At 36.3% G+C, this 24,663-nt stretch overlaps 1 protein-coding gene across 23 annotated transcripts in view; it reads left to right on the forward strand.

Annotated features, from left to right (window-relative positions):
• Positions 1-24,663, forward strand: part of map7b (microtubule-associated protein 7b) — an 87,800-nt gene that overhangs the window by 52,563 nt on the left and 10,574 nt on the right. For 6 of the 23 annotated variants that reach the window (XM_021470034.3, XM_009297084.4, XM_068216943.2 and 3 more), the window contains 8 exons: positions 1,114-1,224; positions 3,269-3,370; positions 9,239-9,355; positions 12,252-12,433; positions 14,208-14,350; positions 16,694-16,938; positions 19,237-19,387; positions 22,718-22,886. In XM_021470034.3, coding sequence (XP_021325709.1) covers positions 1,114-1,224; positions 3,269-3,370; positions 9,239-9,355; positions 12,252-12,433; positions 14,208-14,350; positions 16,694-16,938; positions 19,237-19,387; positions 22,718-22,886 — 1,220 coding nt within the window. The remainder of the gene's footprint in view (positions 1-1,113; positions 1,225-3,268; positions 3,371-9,238; positions 9,356-12,251; positions 12,434-14,207; positions 14,351-16,693; positions 16,939-19,236; positions 19,388-22,717; positions 22,887-24,663) is intronic. The other 17 variants (XM_073939386.1, XM_073939393.1, XM_068216949.2 and 14 more) reach the window with 3 other exon arrangements.

A 24,663-nucleotide genomic window follows, 5' to 3' on the forward strand; every position in this document is an offset into this window, starting at 1 on the left:
ACTTTTTATATTGATAAATCATCATTTTGTGTGTGTGTTTTTTTCACCAAATCAGTGACATCATTTCTGAATTTGGCAATTAAAGAGTTAAAATCCTGTAATTTTTAAATTCATTCAGTAGTTTAGATTAGGACTGAGGTAGATTAACAGATTTATGCAAAAAAAAAAAAAAAAAATTAATCTGATCCATTTTTACAGCAGTTTAATTCATTGTTATGTTATTTTTAATAATTACACTTGATAAAAACAGTGATATATATATATATATATATATATATCAATAATAATAACTAAATTACCAATTTAAAGGCTGAAAATGCTGATATTAGTGATGTCAGATCCTTTGAAGGGGACCTATTATGCCTCTTTTTACAAAATGAAAATAAGACTCTGATGTCCCTGGAGTGTGTGTGTATTTTCAACTTAAAATACCCCACAAATAATGTTTTATAACTCTTTGAAACTGCCCCTTTTAGGCTTTGATCCAAATTGTGCCATTTTGGTGACTGTCGCTTTAAATTTGAATAAGATAGTGCTCTTTTCAAAAGAGGGCAGAGCTACAAATGCGTTAAAATGTGTCGGCATAGCAGCAGGTTCAAAACACTAATGGTGGACGGCTGCTTCTCACTCAGAGTTATCTATGTGAATGTCAATTAAAGTGTTTCTGCAGACTGTTTTTATCAAGTGTAATTATTAAAAATAGAATTAATGAATTTTTACCATTAGAGGCTGGTTATATTCATAGACTGTTGCCACATAACTGCGTTTAAAATACTTATAAAAGTGATTTGTGCATTATGGGTCCTTTTTAAGGGTGTTGTTTAAAAGGTGTTTTAAAGTTGTGCAGTCTTCACTGTATCTATCCATCCTGAGGAACACAGATGGGAGGGCAGATTGTGAGCATTAAGTTGGTAATGGTTTCGTCATGTTAGGTTGTGCTGTAGTACACGTAGCTTAGCACTTCTCCTTAGATCATACTTCATTAGCATCCGTTTACTGCAAATACACTGCAGGAAAGGTCTCAGTAAGGCCTCTGTATTTCTGTAGTGCTTTCTTCAAAGCGTTTGTCTGTATTGCACGTTCATGTTGTGTTTTGCGTCTGTGCATTTCTAGATGCTGACAGAAGGTCAGTCTCCACTATGAATCTGTCCAAACACACAGATCCAGTCATTTCCAAACGCCTGTCATCGTCCTCAGCCACCTTGCTGAATTCACCAGATAGAGGTAACTGCTTTTACACAGTTATATCCCTAAATACAGTTGAAGTGCAAATTATTAAGCCTCCTGTGAAATTTAATAACAAAATTCAAAGAATTCCAAAACTGTTGTTTAACGTAGATAATTTTTATCACATTTTTAAACAGCATTACAGTGGCCAATAGAGCCTAACGTGCTGCGATTTAAGAAAACGCATGCAATTACAAAGAACGCAAGCAAATTGAGAAGAAATCTTTTTCCGTTTGACAGCATACGTGTTGCAAATCCTCACAATGCAAACGCACAAACCTGCTGCATTTTCTCACAATGCAGACACAAAAAAATGCACTACATTTTCTCACAATGCAAACAAATTATTAAAACCTGCTACATTTTCTCACAATGCAAACAATTTACGAAAACGCCTACATTTTCTCACAATGCAAACAATTTACTAAAACGCCTACATTTTCTCACAACGCAAACAATTTACGAAAACGCCTACATTTTCTCACAATGCAAACAATTTACGAAAACGCCTACATTTTCTCACAATGCAAACAATTTACTAAAACGCCTACATTTTCTCACAACGCAAACAATTTACTAAAACGCCTACATTTTCTCACAATGCAAACAATTTACGAAAACGCCTACATTTTCTCACAATGCAAACAATTTACTAAAACGCCTATATTTTCTCACAGTGCAAGCAATTTCCGAAAACGCCTACATTTTCTCACAATGCAAACAATTTACGAAAACGCCTACATTTTCTCACAATGCAAACAATTTACTAAAGCGCTTACATTTTCTCACAACGCAAACAATTTACGAAAACGCCTACATTTTCTCAAAACGCAAACAATTTACTAAAACGCCTACATTTTCTCACAACACAAACTATTTACGAAAACGTCTACATTTTCTCACAATGCAAACAATTTACGAAAACGTCTACATTTTCTCACAACGCAAACAATTTACTAAAGCGCCTACATTTTCTTACAACGCAAACAATTTACGAAAACGCCTACATTTTCTCACAATGCAAACAATTTACTAAAACGCCTACATTTTCTCACAATGCAAACAATTTACGAAAACGCCTACATTTTCTCACAATGCAAACAATTTACTAAAACGCCTACATTTTCTCACAATGCAAACAATTTACTAAAACGCCTATATTTTCTCACAATGCAAGCAATTTACGAAAACGCCTACATTTTTTTACACCATTTTAAGGTAGCACAGAACACAGAAAAGGAAATGTTTCTAGGGAACCTTAAAACGTGACGGACCTGGCTATTTAGGCTATGGTTATTTAGGCCAATAAAATACAAGGGAATCAGGATGGTAAAATAAACAAATGAAAAACTCACCTTTCAAAGATCACCTACAACTTTACTGAGCGATAGTCATGGCACAGCAACGTCTGTCACGTTTAAGGGTCCCCTTAAAACATTTCCGTTGTGTTCTGTTGTTTTTTTATGTGTTTGCGTTGTAAAGATTTGTAGCACGTTTTCTGTCAAACAGATGACGATCTTTTCCTAACTTGCTGGTGTTTTTGTAAATGCGTGTGTTTTCTTAAATTGCAACATGTTAAGCTCTCTCGGCCACCATACAATATAGTTTTAATAGAATATTTCTAATAACTCATTTCTTTTCCATGATGTCCTTAAATAATATTTTACTAGTTATTTTGCAAGATTCAAAAGCTGTTGTTTTCTAGCCAATCACAAAGGATATAATAATATTAACCTTTAAAATTGATTGAAAAATGTAAAACTGCTTTTATTCCAACATGATAATAGTAAGACTTTCTCCAGGTAAAGAATATTTTAGGAAATACTGTAAAATATTCCATTGCTCTGTTAAACATTATAAAAAAATATTTGAAAAAGACTAAAAATTTGAATTATTCCCAGGAGGGCTAATAATATGACCTTTAACTGTACGCCTCTGTATAGATTTTCTGAATATTCACTAAAACAAATAACCATTTTTAATGATTTTTGTTGTTTTTGTGTGTATTTGTGTGCTGTGTGGTTGTGCTGTATTGTCCAAGCCTTACGGAAGCAGACATCTTTCTCGTCGTCTTGCTTGCTTAAAAAAACACTATCTAAATCCCAAATCTCCAGAGAGAAGACCCCTCAGGACAAAACAGCAGGTGGATTTTTTAGAAATCCGGGAATCTTTCATTATGCTCTCTTACTGAGTTCAAAGCTGTGCTATCCAGGGCTCCAGACTGCAGATTCACTAATCATGAAAGCATCAAAAAGCATGAATGAACAGTAGCGTTCACAAACACGAATAATTTTTTTTTTTACTGCACTTTCTCTAAGACTCTTTGCACTCAGTGACATGATTTGTCTCAGTACATACTTTTTTTTTCTCTTCGTTTCTGCATTGAGGGGTACATTTAGCAAATTGCAATCGATGTAATCCATACAGTATGTCCTGAAACACTCTATTCACATTTCCGGACAATTCGTGTGAACCATCCATATCCTTGTGTCTCAAAGTGCATACTATCAACCTTTCTGATCTAAATAATAAATAAAATGTTTAATATTCAGTCATTTAGGCTGGAAAATATGCACATTAAGGCGCAGTCAATGTTATTTTATCAAGTTATTTCAAAAAGTACTGTTCATTTAGCTGACAATAATATAAGTTTCTGACACTGGCGTCTTGTTGTCATATTTTATTTACATTTTAGTTTATTTCGTAAACAAAACTAGCTTAAGCCTACACTCATTAGCACTTTATTAGGTCCAACTGCTCACTAATGCAAATTTCTGCTCAGACAATCATATGACAGCAACGTAATGCATTTAGGCATGTCGACATGGTCAAGACGATCTGCTGCAGTTCAAACCGAGCATCAGAATGGGAAAGAAAGGTGATTTAAGTGACTTTTTTTGTTGGTGCCAGACGGGCTAGTCTGATTGTTTCAGAAACTGTTGATCTACTGGGGTTTTTATGCAGAACCATCTCTAGGGTTTACAGAGAATGGTCCGAAAAAGAGAAAATATCCAGTGAGCGGCAGTTCTGTGGGCACAAATTCCTTGTTGATGAGGTCAGAGGAAGATGGCTAGACTGGTTCCAGCTGATAGAAAGTCAACAGTAACTCAAATAAGCACTCATCACAACAGAGGTATGCAGAAGAGCATCTCTAAACGCACAATGCATCCAACCTTGAGGCGGATGGGCTACAGCAGCAGAAGACCACCCCGGGTGCCACTCCTGTCAGCTAAGAACAGGAAACTGAGGCTACAATTCGCACATGCTCACCACAAGAATATAAGGACAATAGAAGAATAGAATAGACAATAGAAGATTGAAAAAACGTTGTCTGGTCTGATGAGTCTCGATTTCTGATGCAACATTCAGATGGTAGGGCTAGAATTTGGCGTCAACAACATGAAAGCATGGATCCATCCTGCCTTGTATCAATGGTTCAGGCTGGTGGTGGTGGTGTATTGGTGTGGAGGATATTTTCTTGGCACACTTTGGGCCCATTATTACCAATTGAGCATTGTGTCAACGCCACAGCCTACCTGAGTATTGTTGCTGACCATGTTCATCCCTTTATGACCACAGTGTACTCATCTTCTGATGGCAACTTCCAGCAGGATAATGCGCCATGTCATAAAGCGTGAATCATCTCAGACTGGTTTCTTAACCATGACAATGAGTTCACTCTACTCAAATGGCCTCCACAGTAACCAGAGCTCAATCCAATAGAGCACCTTTGAGATGTGGTGAAATGGGGGATTTGCATCATAGATTTGCAGCCGACAAATCTGCAGCAACTGCGTGATGCTATCATGTCAATGTGGACTAAAATCTCTAAGGAATAATTTCAGTACCTTGTTAAATCTATGCCATGAAGAATTAAGGCAAGTCTAAAGGCAAAAGCGGGTTCAACCTGGTACTAGTGAGGTGTACCTAATAAAGTGGCCGGTGAGTGTATATCTATGTTTAGTAGAAGAGTGTTTCTTAAATGGTGGGCCACACTGCATAAGTGGGTTTACGATACTGTTTAGAGTGGGTTATGGAGTGTTTTTGTGATTTTGAAAAACAGGTGTGAAAGCTGTTGATGATCCTGACAGATGTAGATCAAGTGTGTAGATCAAATGGTTCTCGTAATTTAGTGTCTGCCGTAAAATAAGATGTTGAAATACATTATTTCAATGTTAATTTTCAAATTTTATTACATAAAAAAAGTCTCTCCTAAAGAAAACAAACTTTTCCGACCTGACAGCAGGCTCTTCGATTGCACAAATGTATTGGTGCATGCTTTACATTGCTTAATCAACGTTGTTTAGGCTTGTTGATTTTGGTGTGACTCTCTCATACATTGTCTCAAGTCAATTTAATATTTTATTAAGTTGGTCCTATTCAGCGTATAGACATTAGCCTCTTTCACACATACAGACCTTTCTGGAAAATTACCGTCAATTTTTCAGAAAGGTCTATGTGTGTGAACCATAGACTGTAAAATATATGGACGTAGTATCCGTGACGTCACCCATAGGTTTCTGAAGAGCGCAAAAGAAGCCACAAGTAGGCGTGGCCAACCGTCGCCATTTTGGTCACGCGTCATCACACCCACGGCGGGATACCAAACAAGGGCAAAGAGGCGGAGAGTGAGCGGAGCTACAGACACCTGCTAGCATTTAGCTTAGACCTGGTTCAGACACACTTTACTTTGGGAGAACGCTTAATACTTATCACCTGTGACTCGTTTGTGTTCTGACCACTTGTGCTTGGTTGTACACTATATCAATAAAGTGTTTAGACTTTTAAAAACACTGCTGTAATACATTGAGCCACTAAACATTGCTCTTATGATGTTTTTCAACTGGAGGAAAACGCAAATTACATCCAAACACTTCAGATATAGTCTGTGTTAGTAAATGTAAGACTATTGATGAAATCCAGCTTAACACTGTATGACAACGCTTCAGATGACTGTTCTAGAGCCCACAGCTAATCAATCTGACAGATTCTGGAGTGCATTACAGCTCTAAATATGAATATAAATGATCTTAAATAAAACAAATACATGTATAGAGATGGTATATAAGTATATAACTTTACTCACATGGGAAACGGAGGCTACGTGAATGGTTTGTGAGCACAATTAAGTGCCCTAAGCATGCCATGCCATCTAATAATTGTGGGAAACAAGTCCAAAAGGCAGTTGACTGTGTAAAGCCACATAAAACAACACAGAAATACGATAAATATGCCGAGTTCAGTGGCTAATCTGCAGGATTCAGCTGAGGTGACGTGACGGCGACCAACAAGACCTAGATGTCACTCAAGTGGCCACGCCCTTAATTATGCAAACTTAATATAACTTAATATAAAGGAAACGTATGAGTTATAAAAAAATTCACCCCCCTCACAGTTGTCATGAAGGGTAATATTAGCTGTATTAACCAAAATCTTTTTTTGTACCAGGCTGTAAACACCTTTTTTTCTGCTGTAAAGTTGGCCATTCTAACAGTGGGCTCAATTGAAATTTGCTCTGTTTTGGAGCCAGGAGCGGCCAGGACTAGCGGAATTTCGGATGAATTGCAGTTTTAGTTACTTCCGTATTGGCTTCCTGAGGGAGAGCGGGAGGTTGCCGCTTGGTGTGAACAGGCCGTTTTTGAAAATACAATCAGAACAGTCAGACGCATTCACATCCGCATGGTTTATGAAAATAAAAGCCTGACACGTTCCTGACACGTTCAGCTGCTAGATGTTAGTCAGATAACGTTCATGTGTTCCTTCTTAATGCTAACTGTGTAAATAATTATCGATAAGATGCTTATGGTAAGCCGTTGTTTGTTTACCTTCAGGCTCTGCTTCCTTTGCGTGACGCGTCGCGTGTGCCCGTGAAGCAGCTTGTAAGCACCAGCACACACACACATCATGTACATCTCGACATGCAAAAGTGTTCCTCTGTATATTCATCGAATTTGTTCACAATACTGATCCATCCACAGAGTTTGTAATGTAGTCAAATGTTTACAAATACAAGCCCAGCCGTTTAGAGGTCATCTCTGGTTATTGATGTTAGAATTTATCGCTGTTTTGGAATGGATGTGTGAATGCTCTTTTCTGGATAAATTCCGTAACGTCCTCGCCTGTGTGAACTGCGCTTTTTTTAATTTACCGGTAAAGTCGTTCCGTAAATTTTTCAGATATTTACCGGTGTCACTGTGTGAAAGAAGTTATAGATTATTCGGCAAAAAATTAGAACACGAGAATAAAAACTGAAGTGATGAAGCATGGAAACCATTCAAGTGAAAAAGGAACACACTACTACAATTTCACTACATTTCTCAAATATCTGCAAAATATATTATCAGGCATTTTAGTCTTGAGCCCTGGCTACATTCTGCTCTGGTGCCATGGTGTCTGTTCTGTTATCTACAAATATTGCATGCCATCTTTGTGCATGTTTGAAGTGTTTTTTTTTAATTTTCAAGTAATATTTTGGTATTTTGAAAAATAAGTGGGGAATGTTACTGTACTGTGTGTGCATGCTGCATGCTTCATATTGGGGTTCACTGTTTCTTGTTAGCACCTTTTCAGCTTTAATTCTTGCATGCCTATTTTCTTTTAGAAGCATGAAATCTAAGAAGAAAAAGACAATTGTGTGCAGGATTTTTCTTTCTTTTTCCCTTTTTAGTCTTGTTTTTCTGTGCTCCTGTCTATTACCTGCAGCGGTGCAGTGATGAGTGTTATTTAAGACGACATGAAATCAAAATCAAGTTTGTTACTCAATATCTTGTGTGTACAATTATTCTGAGCATATTATTAGAAAAAAACAAATAATTTTCAGGGTTTTCATTTTATTACCAAAATAACTTCTCTGCTGCATAAAAATACAGGTAGGGTCAACGAAATGATTTTAATTTCGCATAAGCTCACGTTGAATGATTATTCTTCATAACACAATGCAATATATATAATTTTTTTTTCATGTGGTCTTTCCACTAGAGTTTGTGCTTATTATTATTATTTATAATTATTTAATTAACCCTGTTTTTTTTTCTTGATTGCTTGGTTTTACTTAACTCAAAACTGTACAGAAGCTGTGTGAAGAGCATGCAAACGGGTAACTTATTCTGATGGTCTGCATGCATGCCGTGTCAAATGCTCTGCTGTTGCCTGTTAAGGTTGTTATGTGGCAATGTGTCCTTTGTCCCCTTTATTCAAAGTGAAAGTATAAACAGACAAAATTGTTACCCCTCCTGTAAATTTTAATTCATTTAATGATCCATTTTCACAGTGTTTCCTATACTATTTATGGCTCCTGAGAAGTCCTTATTTCTATTAGCTGGGTGAAATAAAAGGAATACTATTGAATAAATCGAAGAAATAGGCTGCGTTACAATACGTTTTCATTAGTTCATGTATTTACTAACTTTAAGTATAATCAATTGCATTTATTAATCATAGTTCAACATTTACTAATGCCTTTTTAAAACCCAAAGTCATGCTTGATAACAACATTAATGCACTGTGTTATGACATGAACTAACAATGAACAGCTGTATTTTCATTAAATAATGATAGCTAACATGAACAAATACTGTAATAAATGTATTGTGTATGTTAGTAGATGCGTTTACAAATACTTAACTAATAATCAACTCGCATTACAATAAGTTTGTATTAGTGAAAGTATTGCCAATAAGTTAATATGCTTAAAAAACATTAAATGTTAATATAATTCCCTTTGGCTACAAAACAATGTTGTTCAATGACTTGCCTAATTAAATTAAGCATTTAAATGCTGCTGAATACTAGTATCTTGCAAATAACTTGTAAAATATTATGAACTGTCATCGCATAGCAAAGTTAAACAAAAATGTTATTAGAAATAAGTTATTAATTTTTATGTTTAAAAATTTGTAAATCTCCATTAAGCATCATTTGGGAAATTATTTTAATATTTAAAATTTCACAGGAGGGCTAATAATGTTGTCTTCAGCTATAAGTAAGAATATGTGTGTCTGTGCTCCTCTAGGTATGCGTCGCATGCCCCTTACTCCATGGGAGAACACAGTGATAAGTCGATTACAGACGCCAACACACTCCTATCTGGCCAGGAGTCGCAGCGCCATGTCTTTATCTGGAGAAGCAGGTAGAGAACTCATACTTTAGCTTTTCTAAGTTATTTTCCACTTCATCTTTAACCGATGTCTATGTGTGGGTTTGTACTAATGGAGCTGATGCTAATCTCTCAATGACTTGTGTGTTATTTATGGGTGTCGGTTTCTTACTAATTGTTAGGGATTTTAATAAAATTGAAGAAATCTGACTTGAGCAACTTCATCATCATTGCCTTGAGGAAGTAATATCCATTCTTTTTCCTCCATTTCTTGGGTCCAAATAGATCAAAAAGAAGCCCTTTTAACTTCTCCCCCAATCTCCCGCTGGCCTGCAGATACCCATATTAGTGGGTAAATGTTATTTCAGACAGAACACATTTCACACGGCATGATTTGAATCGCCGATAGGTCCAGATAGTTAACATGCCAAATATCTCACGGGTGTCAGCGACTCATCTATGATTCTCTCAGACCGCGTAAATCTAGCTCCGATTTACCTGTGAGTTCAGCCATTTGTCTGCGATTTTACTCAACCTGTTAGCGAGTCAAAATTGGGCCAAAAATTATGCAGTCTGAACTCGGCATATATTTTTGCTAAACACATATACTGTTAATCCAATCTTCAAACCTTACCATATGAGCAAAATTTAACAAGTTACATTGACTAAAGCATCAGATACACTACATTTTACTTAATTATTATTGTTTCAAGAAACATAAGCTACACATCTTTTACCGCATACAATTTATTATTTTTTTAATACAATTTTTTAAAAATCCTTTTATTAAACTTTTACAGAAATAACAGGATAGTTTTACAGAAAAATTGTTATAAAGAATTTTATTTTTGTCATACAGATACGAAACTGTAAATGGTTTACATTAATTTGTGTATAATCTACTCAACAAAACAAAAGTATGCCTTCAAAACTGAAGAACACACTATTTTTAATATTTTCCCCCCTCCATTCAGAATCCAGTTTGTATTTAGTCTATCCCAGACCACCTCCTGAAGTGGTTTGAGAAATCGAATTAATATCAGTCTTGAATGCATTTCAGAGGGAATTTACAACTGCCCTTTACACAATGGGATGGCTTTTTAGATCAGAAAAACACATTAACTGACCAATCCCTTAGATTCGTAGATTCACATACACTTAATTTCACAAATACACTTAATTGAACTTGTACACATAGACATCACCTACAGTTTAAACCAGAAGTTTACACACACTGTATAAAAGGCACGTAACCATTTTTAAAAAAGTCAGATGTTAATGTGACTAAACTTTTTCTCTTTTAGGTAAGTTAGGATTATCACATGTGATTCTGTTATGATAATTAGCAGAATAATGAGAGAGAATTTTTTGAGAAATTGTTATAACTTTTCTTGAAAGTCAAGTTTACATACAAGAAGATTATTCTGCCTCTAAAAAAGCTCAGATGATGATGTCAAGGTTTTGGAAGTTTCTGATTTGCTAATTTTGACAACATTTGAGTTCATTGGAGGCACAACTGTAGATTAGTATTTAAGGAAAACCTCAAACACACTGCTTCCTTTCTGTCAACATGGGAAAATCAACAAGCCAGAATCAACAAAAAAGCCAGATTGCAATGTGCTAGATTACACTGGAGAAAGGAAAATTTTTTGCAGACATGTCCTGTGGTCTGATAGAACTAAGATTGAACTGTTTGGCCATAATGACCAGTGTTACATTTGGAGGACAAAGGGGAAAGCTTACAAGCCTAGAAACACCATCCCAACTGTAAGTTATTGGGGCGGCAGCATCATGTTGTGGGGCTGTTTTGCTGCTGGAGGGACTGGTCCACTTCACAGCATAGATGGCATCATGAAGAAAGAACATTATGTAGAAATACTGAAGCAACATCTCAAGACATCAGCCAGGAAATTAAAACTTGGCCACAAGTGGGTGTGACCCCAAGCATACAATGACCCCAAGCATACTGCCAAATTAGTTAAAATGTGCTTTAAAGACAACGGAGTGAATGTTTTGGAGTGGCTATCACAAAGCCCTGATGTCAATCCTATAGAATTTTGTGGGCAGAGTTGAAAAAGCTTGTGCGAGCAAGACGGCCAACTAATCTGACTCAGTTACACCAATTCTGTCAGGAGGAATGGGCCAAAATTCCTTCAAACTATTGAGAAGCTTGTGGAAGGATACCCAAAACATTTGACCAAAGTTACAAAGTTTAAAAGCAAAGCTAAAAATATACCAAGGAAATGTGTGTAAACTTGACTGTCTAGAAATTAATAAAAATTTCAAAAAAACGTTTTATCTCATTATTCTGGCATTAAGCAAATATAAATCATTTAGCTAATCCTAACAGACCTAAAATAGTGAACATTTAGTATAATTTACCAAAAAACATTTTTTTTTAAAAATGGTAAAGTTTCTTTTTTTTTTTTTTTAAAGTGTATGTAAACTTCTGGTTTCAATTGTATATACTATAAAACTGCAGTTTAACTTTGCTTATTTATAATAACATCAACTATTAATAGTTGTTATTTAGTGGTTAATTAAAGTAATTAGCCACTAATAAAGTTATGCTAATAACATAACTATTCTAATTTGGATTGCAACACAATAATGTACACCTTTTGTACAGCTGCTTTGAAACAATAATTATTGTGAAAAATGCTATGCAAATAAATTTAAATTGAATTAAATTTAATTCTCCTCCTTCCAATGACATTGATGCTGCCTAATTTCTTGCTAGAGCTTTTATGGTTACTAATACATGCTTTATTTTTCTTCTCTTTCCACTTTTTCCATCACTCATTCATCCTTTTAACCCTTTCCTCTTGCGCATCCTTCTCTCTCCCGGCTCTCCTCTTGTCCAAACTGAATCGATTGAATTATCTCACAAAACTCCCTGATTGGTTGGTTAAACTTGACCATCGTACAGTGACCCCCGTTTGTCCTCGCTCAGCTTCCTGTCACCCAATGAGCTCCATGTCCTTCAAGTCCATCCAGTCACGTAGCGCCGAACGGCCAATGAAAGCAGGCCTTAATCTGGAGAGACCAATCAGAGCAGGCTTTATTCCTCCAGATGGCAGCAATCGCAGAAAGATCACTCAGAATATCATGGTAAGAATATTAAAAACGTTTCACATTATTTAATTACCCTCCCTAAAATAACAATGAAGGATGTAATGTGACAATTATAGATAATAATAACTATTATATTGTTAGAATTCTAAACCTGGCCTAAGTTTATTGCAATTAATCACATCCAAAATTAAAGTTTTGACGTAATATGGTTGTGTATATTTATGAGTGTGATATACACATATACTCAGAAACAACACTGGTTTGTGTGTGTGTGTGTGTGTGTGTATATATAATTTATATTATATACATATTTTATATCTAAATATGAATAAACATTTTTAACCAAAAGTCTTGTCGTCGATCCCAGTTGTAAGAGCAAGAATAAATAACTTGACTTCTAGTTGATCATTTGGAAAAATGGCAGATGGTCGATTTTCAGATGAAACATCTGTTGAACTGCATCCCAATCATCTGTAATAATGCAGAAGACCTACTGGAACCCGCATGGAGCCAAGATTCTCACAGAAATCAGTCAAGTTTGGTGAAGGAAAAATCGTGATTTGTGGTTACATTCAGTATGGGGGTGTGCGAGAGATCTGCAGAGTGGATGACAACATCAACAGCCTGAGGTATCAAGACATTTGTGCTGCCCATTACATTACAAACCACAGGAGAGGGCGAATTCTTCAGCAGGATAGTGCTCCTTCTCATACTTCAGCCTCCACATCAAAGCTCCTGAAAGCAAAGAAGGCCAAAGTGCTCCAGGATTGTCCAGCCTAGTCGCCAGATATGAACATTATTGAGCATGTCTGGGGTAAGATGGAGGAGGCATTGAAGATGAATCCAAAGAATTGTGATGAACTCTGGGAGTCCTGCAAGAACGCTTTCTTTGCCATTCCAGATGACTTTATTAATAAGTGATTTGAGTCATTGCAGAGATGTATGGATGCAGTCCTCCAAGCTCATGAGAGTCAGACACAAAATTCGTTCTGTTTCCACTGCAGCATGACTTTATATTCTATACTGGACATTATTTCTGTAAAGTGACAAGACTTTTGTCTAAGCAAAGTCAGACTTACTGTCCTAATGAAATAATTAAAAATCAAGCCATGATCATATTTTATTTTGGTAAAATAAGCGTCATCTAGAGGCCATTGCCTTTCATATAAGCCACTTCTGATACCAAATGATCAACTAGAAGTCAAGTTATTTGTTGATCTTAAAACTTGGATAGGCGACAAGACTTTTGTCAGGTAGTTTACATAATAAATATACACATTACACATATATAATCACGATTAATTTTTGCCCAGCACTAATCACTACAAATTATTTTTATAAAAAAATGGTATTACTGTTCTGTCTTATGCATACTTGCTTTTACACATCTCTATCTCATCTTTCTTTTCTTTATCAATTTATTTTATTTATTAATAATAATTGTTTTATATTTATTTGTTTATTTTCTAACTATTGTTTTTGGTGCTAGAGTTTAGAATTTATGTTTGAAATTGAACAAATGTTTGATTTAGAGAATAAGAAAGTGTCAACTTATATTCATCATTATTTTTATGTCTGCTGATAGATTGGATCAGTTGATGTCTTATTGATTCATTATTTTTAATACTGTGTTTTATATTGATGTTTATCAATTAGAGAGATAGGTAATTTAACTAAAACAAATATCCTGGTAAGAAAACACATACATGCGTGCTTTACTATTGTGCTTGGATTTGTTTATGTGCCTCTGGTAGTTACTTGTGTGTTAAAGAACAGTTGCAGTGTTTGTGTTTTCTGCATCCTCTTATAGATTGACAGGAAGGATAAAGACAATGTGAGGAAGTCATGGAGTAACCTGTCATATCCCACTCCCAGTTTGAGTCTTTTCACACCTAAGAGAGCTCCTTCACCTGTCGGCCATCGCAGCAGGGTCACCAATCCATCCCCTAATAGGTATAAAAGCCCTCAAGATAAAAACATGCTGTTAAGAATGAATGAGTTTTCAGTATGCGTTTTAAATTACATTGTTTCAGCGCTTGTTGAAAGTACTTGAATTTCTAAAATATGGATTCAAGACCTGAAAGTTCTTAACTTGAATTAAATTTGAAATCAAATTAGTTCATGGTGCTATTTCAACAATTTTACTGTGCTGCCGTCAGAAATGCAATGAAAAAACAATGGGAAACTCCTAATCTAAAAGTCTTCTACGAGAACTTTGACTGACAATACACATTAGATCAATATTTCAGATACCATATATGAATATCACCAGCATTGAATTCAACATTTTTTTTTCAATTTAATTCAATTCATCTTTATTTATTTAGCACTTTTACAATGTAGATTATGTCCATAAGTCTCAAACCTTACAAGCCAGTGGCAACAGTGGCCAGGAACAAACTTCACCAATTGAGGAAAGTGAAGAATTAAAAACCTTGAGAGAAACCATGTTCAGTTGGGCACGACCATTTCTCTCTTATTCAAGTGATTTGAACATTTTTATTTTTGAAAATGACACATTCAAAACATCATCATCATCACTTTGATATATAAATGTAAATATTAAGTGTAAGTGAATCAAGTACTGTAAGGATGTATGTAGGGGTGCTACATATGCTGGCGAAGTAAATTGCAAGTGTTTGATTTGAAATGAATGGTGCTTTTAAAAAGTCCTTGAACGTTTTTGAATCTGCTATTTATGACAATGTGGGAATCCTGCACTCATTTTAAATTTCAGAGGTCTTTCTAATGGCAAGTAAAGAATTATCAAATGTTTACTTAAGAAATACTAGCTAAGAAATAAGAACTAAGTAATCTGACAATCTAACTCAATATAACAATAAATATTTTAAAAAGTACTAAAAATACTTGTACTGAAATGTTACAATGAAATACCCATAAAAAATAATAATATATAAATATATAAATATATAAATATTATATGAGTGTGTGTGTGTATACACACACATACACACACACACTCATATATATATATATATATATATATATATATATATATATATATACACACACACACACACACACACTTTAAAATAACATGTGGAACACATACGGAAATGTATTTTATTTACACAATGAAGAAAATTATTACAAAATTCTAAACAAAAAATAAATCTATGTTGTCTTATTTACTTTACAGATATATTCAGATTTCTTGTATGTTTTGCCAATCATTAATTAAGTCTGCTGAGGGTTTTAGATTTTTCTTTAGAAATAGTAAATAGAGCAACAAGTCTTCATTTGTTGCTGTTTATTGTAGAGTTGATTTAAACTTAAAACTGATATTAAATAGACAAAATCTGAAACTTTGGCCACCAAACAGTCTGCAGGTAAGGTCTAAAGACCATGTGCTCCCAGTAGGCCTTTCGCCAGTAGGCCACACCCAGGCATTTTAAGCTTCCTCTGGCCTGCAGGGGGTACAGATATTTAAAAGGAAAAAAATAAAGATTAACAACACAAACCTTTTAAATAAAGTAAACAAATGGATCCAACACCAGGGATTCCTAAAGGTTTCAGCCCATGGTTCCCAAAATAACAATGCCTGTGACTCGTGACCCCTATTATTCTTGGATATGGGTATACAGTAAATATACAAACATTGCACACACAACAATAGGCCTAAATAAACATGAGCATAAAAAAATGCAACAGTCTAACAAGCTTATCTATTTATAGTCGCACCTAATGAGACTGGTGGGCACAATGTTTACAGCACAAGTCTCTTTTTGGTTTAATTTTGGAGACCACCACTTGTGATCATCCTCCATGTTCAGTTGTGGTCTGTATGTATTTTTGATGTATTTGAGTGTCATAAAGGTGTCAGAAAGTTTAACCCGGTGCTAAAAAAACAATCTACTGCAGCAAACAAATCTAATCACCAAGCAAACACCGCCCCCAACATGGGAACCCCCCTCCTGACATTTTCCCGCAAACCCCCGAGGGGGTTCCGACCCCCATTTTGGGAACCACTGACTTAAGCAGTCGTAATTATTTCCAAGAAATCAAATTAAATCTAATTCAAAAGAAATCACTCCATAAATACTTGTGCATTCGGTTTTATATTCATGCATGTACTATACAATGCATTTTGTACCTTTACACCACAATATAAAATGGCAAAATTTAATGGCATTGATCATAACTGCATACAAGTTTGACAGTGGGATTGTAATAAATATTACAATTAATTCAAATTATAAATCTATCACTAGCATTGTGACTTGATCAGCTACATTTCACCTACTGATTTAGTGTTGTTTTTTGTGTTTTCCCCAGGAGCTCTACTGCTAAACCCTTTCAGAAGACACCAAACCCCAAAAAGTCCAGGTCTCCTCCTCCTCCAGCATCAATCCCGCTGTCTCATAGCAATCCGTCCTTATCGCCAGGCAATCTCAGGCCCAGCAGACCGACATCCGAGAGCCTGAGAGTTACAGCAGAAAGAGAGGCGGCCAAAAAGGAGGACGTAGAACCTCCTAAAACTGAACCGGAAGCTCCATTGACTACAACAGAGCCTAGTTCTGGTCAGTAATACCACCATTTATAAACGGTCAAGCACAATTGTGTTAGAATTAGGGATCCCAGCAATTTAATCCACTTGTAATAGTTTTAATCAATTGATGCAGGGCCGCTGCTTGCCACAAGTGTGCCCTAAGTGGACAGTCCTCAGTGCAGCACAGTGTCTACACCTGTGCAGCTGCTGGTGCCTCTAGAGCAGTGCTGGATCAGGCCACCTCATCTTCTTTTGTGACCAATTTCAGCATTGAACCTGCATGTACAATACAGGAGAAATTAGTCATTTAAAGAAAAAACGCTTGACATACCATTAAGACAACAGGCTTGTCAAGCACTCTTATTTCATATAGTTATGTAAAACAACTGGCTTATTAAAAGCAAAGCAATCTACTGATGTAAAGACTAAAGAGTTTTTATAGTCATTGCAGGGATACAACGAAATTAACTTGTCAGATTTCAGAGAGGACAGCAGCAAAAGGAAATGTATAGGAATAGACAAAACAATAAACAAAGCTAACTGCACTGAATTATAATAAATAATACCGACAGTGAAATAATCGTGCAGTGGATGTAGCTGGTGTGCAAACAGAATTGTTAAGTATTGCACAAGTTAATAATAATAATAATAACTGAGTTTGTGTAACTGGTAGCAACATGCGGAAGACAGGCAAATGGATTGATTTAATATAAAAAAGTCATAGAACTTGTCCTATCATAGATCAAAACACAATGCACAGCAGCAAAGCAAGTAAACAGAACATAAACAACAACATATCAGGCAGATTTTGTGCAGTTGTGACGAAGTTAAACGCTAGCCTCACTAATTTACTTGAACAACCAAAAATGTATAGATTCATAGACATAAGTTACCTGAAAGTGATGCACGCGATTCATCTTGTACTTATTTCCTCTTCTCAAGACACAACTTCACAACTTGCATCATTTATAATCATAAGCTGTTAGCAGTCGCAGACACAAGTGGGCCAGGGCATGTGTAAGTGCGTAGGAAAAAAAGTTGCCTCATATTTTTTTGTATTTATCTTAAAATGCATTTTTTAAATGTGTTTATCAACATATTCATTAATTCATTCATTTTCTTGTCAGCTTAGTCCCTTTATTAATCAGGGGTCACCACAGCGGAATGAACCACCAACTTATCCAGCAAGTTTTTACGCAGCGGATGCCCTTTCAGCCGCAACCCATCTCTGGGAAACATCCACACACATTCACACACACACCCATACACTACGGGCAATTTAGTCTACCCAGTTCACCTGTAACACATGTCTTTGGACTGTGGGGGAAACCGGAGCACCCAGAGGAAACCCACGCGAAGGCAGGGAGAACATGCAAACTCCACACAGAAACGCCAACTGAGCTGAGGTTCGAACCAGCGACCTTCATGCTGTACAGCACTACCTACTGCGCCACTGCCTCGCCTTTATCAACATATTATCAATATATTTTATTTATACTCAGTTTATGTTAATATTACAAATACAAATATTAATAATTTTTATTTGAACAACTGAGATGGTACTCTGGAGTTTGTGCCCTATGCAACCTGCGCACTCTGCGTATAGGGAGCGACGGTACAGAATTGATGATTGATAATCCTTTAAAAGTGCACTTAGTGAATTTTGCTAAACTATTTTGATATTTGAAAGCACTGAAACAAACATGCCCATAATCCAATAGGACTCCGGCCCTTTTTGATATCTCCGATATAGTTACTAAACTTTCTGGCATATAAATATCAAAATAAAACCGCGTTTTGAAACATTTTTGCATGCATTTGACCATTTAGGCACTCATCTTAAGATGACTACATGGTATGTACACACACACACAACAGCATGCGTTCTCTTTCCTGCATTTAAAAAACAAAAGAATGGAATAAACCTCCATAAATGAAGCGCGTCCTATACTACAAAAGTCACGTTACATGATTTCACTGAAAAAAATTGAGTTTTGAGAGGAGTGAATTCGGACTGCACTGCTGGAATGGTGGCAGGATGGCGCATAATAATCATTTTATCCTAATGAATGTTTTTTAATAATTGTGGAAAATCGAATTTGAATTTCAATTCAATTAATTGCACAGCCCTATTATCAATGCTGTAAGAGGAACCTTAATAATCACATAAATGTTCCATTGGAAGTTTATCAGTGACTGAAAAACACTTGCTGTGCATAAAACTCATTAATCTGACATTTAAACAACAGTAGCTCAAGGAGGTTTTTAGAAATTGACATCCCTAAAGAGAAGCTCTAAATGTACTGGTGTGGCTTTTTGGTCTTTGTAGAAGCTTCTGGAAGTTCTCCTGGAGGCCGTCCCTCTGCAGGCACCACTGATCCAGAGGAGGCCTCTCGTCTGCTGGCTGAGAAACGACGGCAGGCCAGAGAACAGAGAGAAAGAGAAGAAGAGGAGAAGAGGCAGCAGGAAGAGGCTGAAAGGTGTGTGTGTGTGTGTGTGTGTGTGTGTGTGTGTGTGTGTGTGTGTGTGTGTGTGTGTGTGTGTGTGTGTGTGTGTGTGTGTGTGTGTGTGTGTGTGTGTGTGTGTGTGTGTGTGTGTGTGTGTGTGTGTATGTGCGTGCGTGCGTGTGTTTTAAAGAGCCAAATCAAAACAATGGACCCTTTTTACATGTTTCTCAGTAGCGTCATAGTTGGTAAACTTTGAGCGCAGTGAATGGGAGAGCTTGTACTGACAATACCATTTGCTGAAATAATAAAAGCAAAACTCTGCAATGGTGTTACCAACACTGTCAGAAAAAAGCTGTGATACCAACGTCCCTTTAATGCCTAGTTCAGACTGCGTGATTTTAGCCCCGCTGACAGGTTTTGAGAAATCGCCGACAAATGCCTGAAATCACAGGCAAATCGCTGCTCGTGCACGTGAGTGACAATCACACAGTATGAACGATCAAAGACGCGATCTGAGAGAATCGCCGATGAGTCGCCGATGCCTGCGAGATATTTGGCGTGCTACATATCTGGAGCTGTCGGCGATGCAAATCATGCCGTGTGAATTGAGTTTTGACTGAAAATAACATCAGCGATCGCCTACAGCCAATGAGAGAGCAGCTTTCACTTGCGTGTGCGTGTGTGTATACCTGCTGCAGGCCAGCGGGAGGCTGGGGGAGAATTTAAAAGCGCCCTTTTTCGGTTTATTTGGACCCACGAAATGGAGGGAAAACTAGTGGAGGATTGACAGGACTCAGCAGCAACCGTGTCTGTTTGACGTTTCATACAGAAAGAAATTAGTTTATTATCAACGTTGAGGAGAAATGGCTAATTCCCTTTAAACCCAGGTGAGCAAACATGTACATGTTCTACCCCATTAAAGGCTTCTTTCTTATTATGTAGTTAATAACAAAAGATAGGCTATACTACGTGTTTTTGGCTGTGAGACGTAGTTTGGACGAAGTTGTCGGCGATTCTCCCTATAGTAAAGTCATGCAATGTGAATGTCTTATGTCGCCGAACAATCTTGCAGTGTAAACAAAGCAGCGACGAAACGCTAGCCCAGATAGTCAAGCAGTGTGAAAACATCTGTGACACGACTAGTTGAAAAATCATGCAGTCTGAACTCGGCATAAGGTGAGTCATTTCACTCGGCGGCCATCTTTGAAACGCCTCTCCGGCAGTATGCCTGGGCATTCTGTTTGAATGGGGAAACATCAAATTAAATTCCATAATATGAATAACCAAAAGTTATACAACTACTCCCTTATTTAGTTTCATTTCTAAATGTTTATATTACGTGTGTAGAGTTACTGAAGTTTGCCCTGCGCACTTGCGTTTTTTTTAGTTACTTCTTTGGTTTGGTGCGTCAATCTTATCGATGCTATTATTCAAAAAAAAGGTAATGATTTGCACTCAATTGCTTCGTACTGTTTTTATTTTCAATTTTTTTTTGCATTTTACGGGTGATTAAAAGAAAGACGTTTTGGCCTTCCTCAGTGTGACAACGTCTGTCTTTTAATTACCCGTAAAATGTAAGAAAAATTAAAAATTAAAAACAGTACGAAGCAATTGAGTGCGAATCATTACCTTTTTTTGAATAAATGTTTATATTATACACAATCTGCAGAAAATCACGTGTGGTTCGAGCCCCTCCGGAGGACAATTGTCATTCTATAGTGGTTGCTGATTGGCTCCTGTACTAGAAGGTGGGCTTTATTCGCCATATAGCGATCGATGATTGGCTCTTGTACTAGAAGGTGGGGCTTCATTCGCCATATTGACAGTTACATTTTTCCCTGTTCAAAAGTATACGAGTGACAGGTCTTGTGTATTCTAGTCTTTGGTGAAACCGAAGAGCTTAGAATGACCAAGAGGCGACAATCAATAGAACGTTCCATTGCAACAGCAGCGCCCAGCAACAACTCCAGATTCAGCCATTTTTGAGTGAAAGCAGTCGGCTGTCTATTGGATCTTACTGCTGTCACGATGAGAAGCAGCTTTGTTTTTTATTTATTTATTTAAATAGTGGATTAAAGCTGAGATACAACCTGAAAGACGACAATACAACACTTACTTTCACAATCATCAGCACTTTGATAGTTTATTTTACAGATTTATAATATGCTGTTGTCTGTTGGAATTTTCATTCCAAAATGGCCGCCGCGCCATCTTATGGCCGTTTTCCCAAACCGCACTAGAGTGTCACCTCTTGGGGATCCTATGCTCTTGTGATACTGAAAACCGCAGCCAGAAAATGTACTGTCCCACCCCCATAGACACCGCATTGGAAACACATTGCAAAATCTGTAATAAAATTTTTGTAAAAATGATGCAAAGATGACATAATACATGCGCAAATACTTATACAGTGGGGGAAATAATTATTGAACACGTCACCACTTTTCTCAGAAAACTTTTTTTTTTGTATGTGCCGTTGACTTTTTCCCCAGATGTTGGTAACAACCAAAGAAATCCATATATGCAAAGAAAACAAAACTAATTAGATTACAAATGAAGTTATGTGTATTAAAATGAAGTGACACAGGGGAAAAGTATTGAACACATGAAGAAAGGGAGGTGTAGAAAGGCAGTGAAAGCCCAGACAGCAGCTGAAATCTCTCAGCAGTTCTTCAGCATCCCTCTTCCCTTCCTCAGTGTAAATGAATATCAGCTGCTTCAGTCCAACATCTACATTAGCAGGATGATGAAGATGAAACCAGGGTGGACATTTCAGCAAGACAATGATCCAAAACACAGCCAAGGAGACTCTCAAATGCTTTCAGAAAAAGAAAATCAAGCTGTAGAATGGCCCAACCTTTAATCTGACTTCAATCCAATAGAAAAGACAAAATGAAGATCAGATTTGATAGAAGAGACTCGCAGAACCATCAAGATTTTTACACTCTGTTGAAGTCTGCGAGAAACTCACACCTGAGCAATGCATGAGACTTCATTCTAGATATGAGTCGTCTTTAATCTTTCGCCTTTAATCATTAAAAAGCCTTTTATATAAAGTATTAAACACATTTCAGTAGTTCATCACTTCCTCCTTCTGTCATTTCATTGTTATTTATGTTTGTATTGTTTAAGTTTTTACCAAAATCTGCTTCAATTCCATGTCAGCAGCTCCTTTAGAAATATTATTCTCAGGAAAAAAAGAATCAATACTTATTTCCCCCACTGTAGATGTAAATACGTTTAAAAATAAATGAAATATTAAAACTTTCAAGGATTTAAGATTAAACGCGTCATAACGGTTTTGTGAAAAAGGTCCATATAGATGATTTATTGTGAAGGAAAAGTTGTCTTGTGTGCATGCAGGCGCAGCAGGGAGGAAATGGCCCGCAGGAAGGCAGAAGAGCGAGCGAAGAGAGAGGAGGAGGCACAGCGGCAGGCGGAGGAGAAGAGGAGAAAAGAGGAGGAGGAGATGCGTTTAGAAGAGGAGAGAGCGCAGAGGGAGAGAGAAGAAGCCGAACGCCTGCAGAAACAAGTATATACTAACAGAATATATAATCACATTCATTCATCACAACACACAGATCAATAAATGCACAGCGCTCGCTCTGGGCACAAAGAAAGTGTACTTTAAGGGGATAGTTCACCCAAAACTGAACATTATTTTTCTGTTTGTTTACCCTGAAGTGATTCCACACCTTGAGTTTCATTTATCCGTTTCTTCCAGCATTTAATAGTGTGGAGGAACAATGATGTCCCCTTGTAGGCCAATCGGCTGCTAGCATAAAACTGGTTCCTTCAATAAAATCCCAATAGGATTTTCCTATAACCTTTTCGAAGATTGCAAATAATAAGCTCTGTGTTCAAACACTGTTCATTACACTCACACAATTTGTCCAACTGGATAACCCTCACATGAAAATACAACGTTTATTACTTTTGATCTTAGATGCAAACGCAAGAACTGAAAAGCTAACATTAGGCTATAAATGGACTACAGTGACTTGGGGCGCTCGCTTGTTACATCAGCACCACCACTGTGTAAATTGAATATTGTTAATTGATAATGAGTTAATTTCTTATTTAATCGAATCATCTTTGAAGTGTTTTGACTGTATTTACATTAACATTTTCATATGGGAATTCACAATTGCATGTTCACTGTACAGAGAGATGGCAGCACCTCATGTTTAACAAGATCAGATGTCTACTGAAATCAGTAGAAATAGTGTCATCTAGTGGCTGATCTGAGATCTGAAGCCATTTGTGGCTTCAGTAAGTTAAGTTATTGCTTATATGAGGTTGTGAAGTGATGTTGTTTGTTAATCTTATTTAACAGCAGAAGACCACTTTGTCAACTGCATATTCTGTCAACATATCTGATTATGTCAACATAATAAATATCGTTTAGATGAGTTACTACTGAACTAAAAAAACATGATGAAAGCAAAATTGCTGTTCAGGGGTGCCTTTCCCAAACAACGCAACCTGACCTATCATAATATGATGCATCGTTTGGGAAAAGAACGATGTAGTGATGAGTGTTTCCCCAAATCCATAGTTTCTCTGTCGCAGATCTATCGTTTGAACCATGGTAGTTATAACGTACAACGCCCATAATGATGCCCTAAATGGTGTGGAGTAACTACTTCCTCATAGAAGAACCCGATCATTTCTTCAAATTATATTGTTTTACTCACGCACACGCATTTCAAATACATATTATTTACCAAAACTACATTAGTTTTGGTAAAACATGCACTCGCTTTTCATATGAATTAAAATATATGAAAGTGGCACTGATATTGCCTGTGTTTCCTTTTCAAATATTGAGAACATTACGGTCCAGTTTCACAAACAGGGTGTAGATTAAGCCAGGACTAAGGGCTTAGTTAAATTAGGTTATTTAAGCCACATTTATAAAAATGACCTAAAAAATATATTACTAGTGTGCACCTGGAGACAAAAAAAGGACACTGATTTATTTTAAGACATCTCACCGCAAGTTATTTTGAGTTGAGACAGCTCAAACATGCAATTTAATCTCTACTAGCCTTAAACCTTGTTTGTGAAACCAGGGGTACAAATTATATTGTAAAACATAAAATCACTTACAAAAGCTAACATAAAAATAAAATAAAATCATATAAATAAATAATGAGGCTATTTATTAAGAAATTTAATATTTATTATTTATTAGTAAATGTAAAAAATTCTACTTTAATAATATTAATCATAATGATGATGATGACTATGATTATTATTAAAATTATTATTATTAAGTTGAATATTGTTTATTTATGTTATAGTTT

Source organism: Danio rerio, chromosome 23 (genome assembly GCF_049306965.1).
Source record: "Danio rerio strain Tuebingen ecotype United States chromosome 23, GRCz12tu, whole genome shotgun sequence".
Taxonomy (NCBI): domain Eukaryota; kingdom Metazoa; phylum Chordata; class Actinopteri; order Cypriniformes; family Danionidae; genus Danio; species Danio rerio.